Below are 10,986 nucleotides of genomic sequence, written 5' to 3' on the forward strand. Positions count from 1 at the left end.
TGTGTCAAATGTTTGGTTAGGTTGTTTCTACACCAGCAATGATACTATAACATAAACAAGAAATGCTAATCATATACTACACAGGATTGGATTTCCTCCTCCTTGTCCTGTTTCTGAAGCTTTATGTAAATATACAGTACCAGTCAAAAGTTTGGACACACCTTCTCATTCAACTACTTTGAAGAATCTAAAATATAAAACATATTCTGGTTTGTTGAGCATTTGTTTGTTTACCACATAACTCCATATGTGTTCCTTCATAGTTTGGATGTCTTCAATATTAATCTACAATGTAGAAAAAAAAAAAATAAAAATATAGAAAAACCATTGAATGAGAAGGTGTGTCCAAACTTTTGACTGGTACTGTATGTATAAATGTTTTCTCAAGTACTGTACTTATGTGTACAGAACTTTACTTCAGTCTTTCCATTTGAGGCTATTTTACATAATTTCAGCAGATTATATTGTACTTTTTAGTCCACTACATTTATTTGACAGCTATACCTACTAGTTACTTTATATTAAGATTTCGATTATTATTATTATTATTATTTACTAGATCTAGGCCAAATGCAGAACTGCCATATTAAATTTGAGGTAATTTACAAAAAGTGTCTCACATTTTGACCGCCTGACGTTGATTTTTTTAACTGTAAAATATCCATTTTAATATGTCAATCTAAGTGAGGTATGAATATTTTATTTTCTATAACGTGTTTATAAATAAAATATTTTTAAATTCATACATATTGATCTCAGAATCAACCTTAAGAACAATACCCGTCAGATATCATATAAGAGTATTTTCAGATGGTGGTATTACCGCTTTTACATTTCCCCCCCCATTAATGAGTTAGATATCAACCAAATACATTATTTTACTTGAATGGGACAATTCGTGTTTACTAAGGGAAACTCATAATTACGAGTTTAGAAACTGCACGTGAACGCGCCATCATCCCTGCATCGCGACATTTCCCGCAGCTGCATTGTTGCTCTCTCTCTGCAGACGGTCGTCGTCGATTTGTCACCAGCAAACATTAACCATCTTGTATGTACAGGGAGGGGGGGAAGAAACAACAATGCAGGCTTTTGTAGTCGCCTGATGTTCTTCTCCTCGTAAACACTACCGAGCTCTTCTTCTTTTTTTTTTGTATCTGCTCTAAATTCAGGATCATTGCTTAGCATAAAGCTAGGTGGCTAGCTTGATTAGCATTCTCGAACATGAATTCGAACACGCACGTCATCCAGGTGACGAATGTGTCCCCGAGCACCACGTCCGAACAGATGAGGACTCTGTTTGGATTCCTCGGGAACATAGAGGAGCTGAAACTGTTTCCACCTGAGTGAGTATTGTGAACCGTGCATTGGTTAAAGCGCTGTCTTACCTAGCCTAGGCTTCTCCAGAGGCCTCTAGTGTTGAGTAGGCCTCACTGGAAGGTATGCTCGCGCCTTTAGTGAAGGCTCTGTTGTGTGTGTGTGTGTGTGTGTGTGTGTGTGTGTGTGTGTGTGTGTGTGTGTGTGTGTGTGTGTGTGTGTGTGTGTGTGTGACAGGTTACAACATATTACCAGACATCCACTTTGATAATCTGTACATTGTTTTAGTCAGTAATTACAGTAAGTAGTTATTTTGAATAAATCTGGCAATCATTTTGTGTCAGAAAATATATATTTTTTAAATGGCCATTACAAGTATCTTTTTTTAAATATTTTACATGTACAAAATGTTAAGTCTGCACAAGCACAACATTTGTGTTTGATAAATGATTCTGGTAAATGTATGTGAATAAATTGACTAATAGTTTCAGACCTGAACTATGCTAGACATGAGCTTGTTCAAGCCTCTCTTGTCTTTCTCTGCATTACATCTCTGTAAATGATCTTAATGCCCTCTGGCATTTTATACACTAAACAATTAAATGAGTCATTTATTAGTTTAACCAATATTTTAAAAATAACTTCAGTTGCAACCCGAGCTGTAACTTCTTAATGTAGTTAATGCTGATTTAAAACAAAGTGGAAGAACTTGCTGTCAATATTGTTATGTCAGTGACTTCCTGTTGGCGTTTCCTGAATCTCACTCAGGATGGTAATGAGCTCCTGCAATCTACAGTATTTTAATCATCGAGGAAATAATTGTTCTCTGCTTTGTATTTCCCTGTTTTGAATTACACCTGACTTCTCAGCAGGTAGGACATGGCGAGGACTGTAACAACAACAAAGGTTCAAAGTGTCAGTGATTGGCAGTGATATTTGATTCTCAAACGATTGCCCATGAGCAATGTGATTATTACAACACATTATAAATAATATGTTTAAGATGTATTCTTTGTAAAAGTAGGTGAGATTGTGCAGCCTGTACTCCATTATTAAAGGTTTAATGTGGGAGAGGGAATCATTTGAGAGGGGAAGAACTCAAGCTAGAGTGTGGATGAAGAGAGGGAGCTGAGACCAAAGCAGTGAATCAGAGAAATAAAAACCATACTCTCCAATTTACAGCAGTTACCTTCTAAAGTACCTTGTTTTTTAAGGAAAATGCTGCATATTGTACCTTTTTTAAGTTAGTTGTCCCAGGGGACAATATATATCATTCAGGTTAGTTTGATGAAGGCATGTTGAGTCTCCTTGTTCGTATTCTTTGCACAACATATCTGTATTTTCTTCCAGTGACTCTCCCTTGCCTGTGACTTCACGTGTCTGTTTTGTAAAGTTCCTTGAGTCTGAGTCGGTGGGAGTTTCCCAACACCTGACGAACACCGTCTTCGTGGACCGAGCCTTGATCGTGGTCCCTTTTGCTGAAGGTGGGTGTTTTTTTTATTCTTGTCTCTCTCACATGGCTATCTCTGAACATGCATCACAATGTGTAGGTTGTTTTGATAGAATTGCAAACACTATCTGAGCCATTGTGAGTTCTTTGTGACCAAGCAACAATCGCTAAGCTTCTCAGTGCTTGGCATTTCTAGGTTTATAAAAGGGAAATGTACATTTGTGTCCATGTCTGACAATCTAGCTGTAAACTTCTCTCTCTGTTATTTGTGTTGTGGTTTTCATAGTGGACAAGTCATTTGCAGAGAGTCCCTTCCTTGCTGGCTGAAAGTGGTCCTCTGCTGCCATCAGGAGATTAGAAAAAATAATGGCACCAGGCTCGCAAGCCCCCTTCTCTCTCTTGTTCTGCAGTAAAATATTAACTCTTTATTTATTTTTTTCTCTCTGTTCAAGGCATCTTTTATTTTAAAAAACTAGCCACACAAGTCTTCAGCAAAATGGGGGTATTGACTTCAAGCTTGAACCATTTCTGATCCTCTATTTATATTTGCACCTTAAGCACCCTGGGTAAGCCTGCTTGAAATGTCCCATTGTGCTTGAACCAATAAATATAAACAATGCGATTTAATTCATGTTACCCACACTCAGCAAATGTCAGCGAGGAAAGCCACTATAGGTTAGTCACTTTGCGTCAATTCCAACAGCATTTTACATCGGCTAACAAAACTGTTTGAACTTGGGTATGCTATATCATTTTTTTTTTTAAAAGAGCATACATGTAGTTAATTTGCTGCCGAAACAGACCAAAGCTGACACTCCTTTGATATGAAATGCAACGCTGTAAGAAACCATTAAGGACGCTGCATAAACACAGTGGTGTTTTAAGTTTGCTGGCTATAAATATTTATAGGCTTAAGTTCTAAATTCCCCCGTCCTAACGGGTGAAACCTAGCAGTAGAGTGAGGAAAATATCAGGCACAGGCTATTAGGGTGCATTACAAAGGAATATATAAATACTGGATTGGAACTTGGTATTGGCACAATGCTGATATTAAATGGCTCAGATCCAGGTAAAATGTTCAGTACATCCCTACAACAGCACAAAGCATGCAGGATAGATGCTGTGCATGCTAGGATAGATTTCTTTCGAAGGTGTGTGCCGTCATTTAAAATTACTTTTAGCAGATGTTTTGGAAGTTGATTAACATATAATTTGGTTATAACCATGAGAAGCACACAAACCGGCTTTGGCATGTCCTATCTCCATGTGCCGAAGCCTTTTATTTTCATATTTTACGTTGTGCATCTGTATTTCCAAATTTCACTAACATGCAAGAGAGTTTTAAGCCTCTGCTTGATGTTGCAGTAAAACAATGCTTTTTATTGACCCTCTCCACACATGACTCTGAAAGAGTTGAGTGAATCTCACGTTTAACAGTGGTGTTTCTTTTGTTGTTGTGTTTTACAGTTCTTTTTCCTGGTTCAGCCAGCCCTATATACCAGGCCCTGCTGAAAATGCCACCAACAGTTTTGTCTTCTGCAGCCTTATCCTGTTTCTCAAGTGTCCTCTCTGTTGTGGGCATGTGTGTGTGTGTGTGTGTGTGTGTGTGTGTGTGTGTGTGTGTGTGTGTGTGTGTGTGTCTCTCTCTCTCTCTCTCTCTCTCTCTCTCTCTCTCTCTCTCTCTCTCTCTCTCTCTCTCTCCCCCTCTCCCTCTCCCCCCTTTTAAAATGTAAAATGTCAGATAAAAAAATAGCCTGTTTTCAGATTGCACCATGGATGATCATCTCCATAAGATTTTCCCTTTTGAATTTGCTGTTTGATTTCTTCAGCTTTGGGCACATTTGTCATGATTTTATCACAGCTTTTGCTGGTAATAGCCCTTAACTGTTTAGTGCAGTTTCTCTGTGACATTGTTTAGTGTTTCTAGTGACATACTGTTGGCCCAAACCTAGCAGTACTGTAGTAGCTTGTTAGCAATACTTTATTTGGTTGCCAAGTATTTTTTCTTTCTTTTTTTGTGGTGGGATTGTACAAAGTAACCACCAACAAAAGCCCAGAAAAGGTAATATGTCTGAACCTTTTCTGTTTTTGTATTGGTAATGGTAAGTAATGTTGAAATGTACCCTTGTCTACACCCAAATCATGAACTTTGTTTTCTGTATCTCAATGTTTTTGTGTGCTTTATAGCGAAGCAGCCGGCACGAGTCGCTTGTTCATAAAACATCTAATGAAAGTTGAGAGCACATCCCACGGGACAACTGGCTGTGCTTGCTTACGTTTGGTTCATGACTTAAAAAACAAGTACAGGTGAAAAAATCTTGGCAGTGTTGACCACAGTGTGTATTGTGACTTATAAATTCATAGCTGCTAATCATACAATCATACTTTCACAAAAAAGAAAATCAGGGATCAAGATTTACAGACAAGACAAAAAGTGCATTCTTCTTATTTATTTTTAATTTATTATTTTACTACAGTGTAGTTAGACTGAAGTGGCTTGTCTGCAAGTCTTGTTTGAGTGTTCATCAATGTTTGCTTGGAGCATGTACTGAAATGTTGTTGTTTTTCTCCAGGAGTCATTCCTGATGAATCTAAAGCTATGTCGCTGCTGGCTCCAGCCAATGCTGTGGCAGGAATGATGCCTGGGGGAGGCCTTCTACCAACACCCAATCCTCTGGCAACAGTGAGTTTAGACATTAAGATTGACTCTAAAGTAAACTTTATTGTAATAAGCTGTCTCGCTTTGTGGAAGTGACTGCGGTCATTCTTTTATGTGTAAGTCACTAGGCTTGATTTAAACATTGCTTTCCCCATTATTTATTATTTTTTTAACATTGAATGTTGATTTGAAATGTTTTTTAATTTTTTTCTTTTGCTGATGTAGATTCTGGTTGCCTTTTTTAAAGATCACTTGTACAGATATGTTTTATTGTTAGATAGTTAAAATAAGTACAAGTTTTAGACATTTTCATCTATCTTAAAGAGGACTTTGTACAACCTAAAAGCATGAAAGACAAATGAAAAATACAGAGTAGTCGAACAGCCATCTGACTAACAAATCAGGCTTATGTGGCAGGCGATCCCAAACTTTCGAACAACCGTGTAAATCCCCCCTTGTTGCAATGAATACACGGTGGCTTTAGTGTGAATAGAGCCTATTAAATGCTAAATATAATAGACTCAAAAGAGCTCTAAAATAGTCTTTGAGTAGAATTATCTATTGTTGGATACTGTCAGGACTGAAAGTGCCATTTTACATTAAGTAACTGATTTTAAATGGGCACAATAATTCAGTTTATGGTAACATGCTGCTGATAATTAAGACATGATTCTGTGTTGGTTCTGCTGGATGCTTGAGAAATAGTTTTGTGGCAATTGCTGTTAATTTAGCTCTGCTTAAAGTGTAAGTGTCTGTATTTCAGATGGGAGGGACACCATTCGGAGGTCTTGGAGCTCCCAACATGGAACAAATGGCTGCCATGGGAATGCAAGGCACTAACATGAACCCCCAGGTGAGCACTTGGTCAGTCACAGTTGCAGCATGCGTAAACGAAATTTCTTACTAATGGTCATTTCCCTCTCCTCCTTTCGTTTTCAGGCTCTTTCTGCAGACTTCCTGAAGCTCATGCAGTCCATGGACCCAAAGTAAGAAACGTTCCACTCTCATTCAGGGTATGAAATCAAATGAGCCTGAATGATTTTTTGGGAGGAAAAAAGAAACTAAATAATTGATGGCACTTTCAGACTTAATCCATTAGCGGCCGGACTGAACTTGAATCCAGGGCTGAAGAATGATGCCTCCAATAAGGAGATTGAAGAGGCCATGAAGAGAGTCCGAGAGGCCCAGTCTCTCATCTCTGCAGCCATTGAACCTGGAAGTGAGTGCCCTGTTTCCTCGTGCCCCCTCTGCAGAAAGGGCTACTTGTTTTATGTAGCAGTTTAAAGGCAATTATAATTAATTAATAAGCTAATGTTCCATTTAATTAAACATTGTGCTGGAATGTTGTCAGCTTTACTGTATTTGTTCCATTATGTGAGCAATAAGTCTCTACTACCTGGGAGATGTTCAACTTATTCATTGTTTTGCAGATAAAAAAGATGACAAGCGCAAACATTCCCGCTCCCGGTCGCGCTCAAGGCGCAGGCGGTCCAGATCTCGCTCAAGACACAGGTAAAGACCCTGGCACGACACACTCTGTCTGTGGACTGTCAAAATGACATTTAAGACATGAACAAGATAATTGATATCTGGCAGTAATTTGCTACGTTGTAAAATGTGATACTGCTTCATTTTGGCAGACGTTCGAAGAGCAGGTCTCGGCGGAGGTCCCATTCAAGGAGCAGGAGGAGGTCCAAGAGTCCACGGAGGAGGAGGACCCACTCCCGGGATAGAAGCCGCCGCAGTAGATCTAGGTCAGCATCTACATGGTTGTCCTCAGTAGTTCAATCGCTGGCTTGTCCAACTTTAATACCAACCACATGTGTTCACTGCTGCAGATTTTGGGCTGTCGCTGAAGTTCAGATTTTTATTTTTAAATCTGGCACTTTTCTTAATACACAGTAGTTTGTTGAAACAATCACTTGCAAGAGCTGCCGGTACATCTGTTTTTGTTTCCCGTAATGTGCTGCTGTTGTTTAATGTTGTTTACCTCGCTTGTGTCTTGACCAGGGACAGGAGGAAGGAGGAAAAGTCTAAGAAAAGGTCAAAGACGCCCCCCAAGAGCTACAGCAGTGCCAGGAGGTCTCGAAGCATTACTCGGTGAGTGGACTGGGCACTATGCTTGATATTTTGAATTACAGGCACACATACCAGTCAAAACAGGTGTGCTTCCTTTCAGTTAATGTTATTTACATTATCGCAATTAACATCAAAGGCAGCAGTCCATGATTTGGTAAGAATGACAGAGGTATTATCATATATTGATTTATTTATTTATTTTCCTTTGTGTCTCAGGAGGCACAGGCGAAGCCGCAGTGCATCTCGGTCCCCAAAGAGGAGGCTGTCCAGGTCTCCATCGCTCAGACGGTGAGAAATCAAACGCATTGTACGTGCAACTCATTTAAGTTGTATCTAGTTCAACGACTGACGAGATACACATTTGTCGTTTTCAGCCACAAGAAAGAAAAAAAGAAGGAGAAGGAGCGTGAGAAAGAGCGCGATAGAGACCGGAGGGAGGACAGAGACCGGAGCAGAGACGAAAGGGAACGCTCCAGCAGTAAGAAGAAGAAGAGCAAAGACAAGGAGCGAGATCGCGAACGCAAGTCTGACAGTGAGAAAGGAGATGTTAAGGTATGTTTAGAATAATGAATATTGTTTTAAAATTACTGTAAACTATTTAAACATCCCAGAAAAAAAAGCCATTTTTATAAACACATTTATGTATGTCTGTGTCTCTCTACCAAATACAGTAAAAATAATCCCCAAAAAATGTTTAAAAAAACTGTCCGGACAGGTTACCCGGGATTACGATGAAGAGGAGCAAGGTTATGACAGTGAAAAGGAAGGAGAGGAGGACGACGATGAGAGGAAGAGCGACTCTGACTCTGCCTCGTCCCTCAAAGGTCAGGAGGAGATGGAGAGATCAGAGGGCAAAATCCCCAAAAAGTCCAAATTGAATGGAGATGACCACCATCAGGAAGACATGGAGATGAGCGACTAAGAACCCCCCGAACCAGACAGCGTTATCTTTTCACTTTTATATTTTTAATATAGGCCACAACATGTCTGTGCCTGATCACTCAAAGTTAAAACAGAAGGATTTGTTGTCTTAACTGTAGAAACATTGGCAAAGGAGGTGGTTTAGAACGAAAGCTGTCCAATAATTTTTGTAAAGACTAGAACGATTACTTAAATATGAATATCGTTAGACATGGTTTTAAATTGGTATTGATGTACTTTTTTAAGATCCTGTTGATTTTTTTTTTTTATTATTGCCTTTGTCTTCCTGAAAGTAGAATACAAAGCATTTCCCACTAGAATTCTGTCTGTAAATATTTTAATTGTCGGGATTAAGGCCTTTCTTCCTATTAACTGTCACTTAACACCCAGCACCAACTTCATGGTCATTTTTTGGTTGCTGGATAATTTTGCTTTAACTGTAATGCACGCAGTCCTGTTTCAGATGACCTTCCTATTTACAACCCATGGTAAGTGTACACTGTAGATTGAAATGTGTTGTTGCAATGAAATACATAGGTTTTCCAAAGGAAACTAATAAAGTTTGGTCAAACTGTCAACTTGTTTCGTCACTGAAGGAAAATTAAAATGCAAAGCACAATTTTTACATACTACTAATACTGACATTCTATACTATGACAATTTAAAAAAATGTCATGACATACTATATTATGATGTTTTTTTGACATTTTTCGTTACATACCATAATAGGACCTTTTGGACATTCCTATGACATACTATGTTTTGAATTAATCTTACTATAACCTTGATGACATTTTTATCAAATACTATATAATTACTGACACTTTAATGATCTACTATACATTTTCTTGAACTACTGAATTATGACTTGATATTGATATGGCATACTATTCTTTTACTAATTAGCCATTTTCACGTCATGCTATTACTTTTTTTTTTTACAATAATTTAAGACATACTGTACATTTTTTATGTTGAATGACATTACAAGGACTTTTTAATGACATTTTTTTTTTTATATAATACAAGTGTAGAACACTTACTATACTGTGACATTTGACATCTTATGATGTATCAAACTGTATAATGTATGACTTGACAATTATTATGACATAGTATACTATGACAAGTTTTCTTTTTACTTTTTTTTACTGTACAATAACTTTTTGACATTTTATAATATACTTTATGAAAAATTATTTTATTGCAAACTTTACTTTTTTTTTTTTACTTTTTCATGACTATTTTGACAGTATTAAAACCATTTGAATTACTATTTAAAATCATTTTATTTTATTTACTATACCATGACTGTTTTGTTATTTAATGACATACTTAACTATGACTTTTTTATGAAATGTTTTATGACATACTATAATATACATTTTTATGAAATATTTGTGACATAATTTACCACAACACAAGGCATTAACATGACATTTTATATTATGAGATTTTTTAAACGTTATGATGTACCGTACTACGTCATTTGACCCCTTTAAACATACCATACTATGACTTTTACGACAATATATAATCACTATACTGATACATTTTTGTGACATTCCATACTATGACCTGTTTTTTTATTCTACCAACAATGAATGTTTTGACATTTTTATGAAATACTATACCATTACTTTTTTATGACATATTATAGAATATTGTTTTTTACATCTTGAGACATTCCATATTTAGTCTTTTTTGGGTCATTTTTTACATTTCTTTTCACATACTATTCTATGACATTTTTTTATAATATTACTTTTTACCAATATTCTTTAATGGCATACGGACATACTATACTTTGACTTTCTTTTGATGTTCCTAATGGTTTCCTATGACAGTATTTTTACAATATACTATATATATAATTTACCTATTTGTGAAATTTTCATAGAATACTATGACATTTCTGATGATCTTTTTTCATCTCTTTTAAGCATAATAAAAAAGTTTCAATGAGTAACAGTAAATAATGGAAGTGAAAAAAACATGATTCCGAACTCTTTCAGATATGTGGAATTTTTATTTTTAGTACATTTTTATACGAAAATAGTTTTGCAGACTTATACAACAGTCTTTGCTGTACAATGCACATGTAGATGGATGATTACCTACTTAACACATGGAAAATACAAGCAGCTGAAAACAGGAAGGAGCATGAAATAAAACATGTAGCGTTATGTCAGTAAGGAGGCACACTTCCTGCAGTTAGCTGCAGTTGGCCAAACGAAGGAATGTAACTAATGTATAAAATGAAATGTATTATGTTTGGTTATACTGAAAGTGAATAAGGAAGTAAAAAAGGCAATTGTTCTAACAACACTGAGCCACCACATCTGTTTACACCTTCATTTTTTAATTCCAGGAGCAGGCAAGTTAACAAACATGAGCACAACACCTGTAGGTATCAACATTATTAAGGGCTCATGAACCATAGCAGCAGCTTTAAACAAATAACTTTTCAAGCGAACACCTGGACTTTATCTCCAGAAGAAGCCTGATGTTTTGTGCTTTTCACCCTGTGAAAGTGATTGTTTGTTTATAATACCTGGAG

The 10,986-nt window shown here is 36.9% G+C and overlaps 1 protein-coding gene across 2 annotated transcripts; it reads left to right on the forward strand.

The window, feature by feature from the left end:
• The first annotated feature begins 942 nt into the window (after positions 1 to 942).
• Positions 943 to 9,004, forward strand: LOC129094585 (serine/arginine-rich splicing factor 11-like). 2 transcript variants are annotated; one of them, XM_054602819.1, is made up of 12 exons: positions 943 to 1,346; positions 2,668 to 2,801; positions 5,341 to 5,450; positions 6,190 to 6,279; positions 6,366 to 6,412; positions 6,512 to 6,645; positions 6,857 to 6,938; positions 7,067 to 7,180; positions 7,437 to 7,526; positions 7,722 to 7,793; positions 7,880 to 8,057; positions 8,221 to 9,004. In XM_054602819.1, exons 1-12 carry the CDS (start codon positions 1,225 to 1,227, stop codon positions 8,425 to 8,427), a joined length of 1,380 nt encoding a protein of 459 aa, XP_054458794.1. In that variant the 5' UTR covers positions 943 to 1,224; the 3' UTR covers positions 8,428 to 9,004. The 2 variants fall into 2 exon arrangements, with proteins under 2 accessions (XP_054458794.1, XP_054458795.1); XM_054602820.1 differs by lacking the exons at positions 943 to 1,346; positions 2,668 to 2,801 and adding an exon at positions 3,124 to 5,074.
• The last annotated feature ends 1,982 nt before the right edge of the window (positions 9,005 to 10,986 follow it).

This window comes from Anoplopoma fimbria, chromosome 8 (assembly GCF_027596085.1).
Source record: "Anoplopoma fimbria isolate UVic2021 breed Golden Eagle Sablefish chromosome 8, Afim_UVic_2022, whole genome shotgun sequence".
NCBI lineage: Eukaryota > Metazoa > Chordata > Actinopteri > Perciformes > Anoplopomatidae > Anoplopoma > Anoplopoma fimbria.

What these genes read in the sequence shown, in the direction of transcription:
- LOC129094585 (XM_054602819.1), top strand. Translation starts at nt 1,225, where the DNA reads ATGAATTCGAACACGCACGTCATCCAGGTGACGAATGTGTCCCCGAGC. An exon ending in CACCCAATCCTCTGGCAACA is followed by an intron (nt 5,451 to 6,189) that starts GTGAGTTTAGAC and finishes TCTGTATTTCAG; the next exon opens with ATGGGAGGGACACCATTCGG. An exon ending in AGATCTCGCTCAAGACACAG is followed by an intron (nt 6,939 to 7,066) that starts GTAAAGACCCTG and finishes TCATTTTGGCAG; the next exon opens with ACGTTCGAAGAGCAGGTCTC.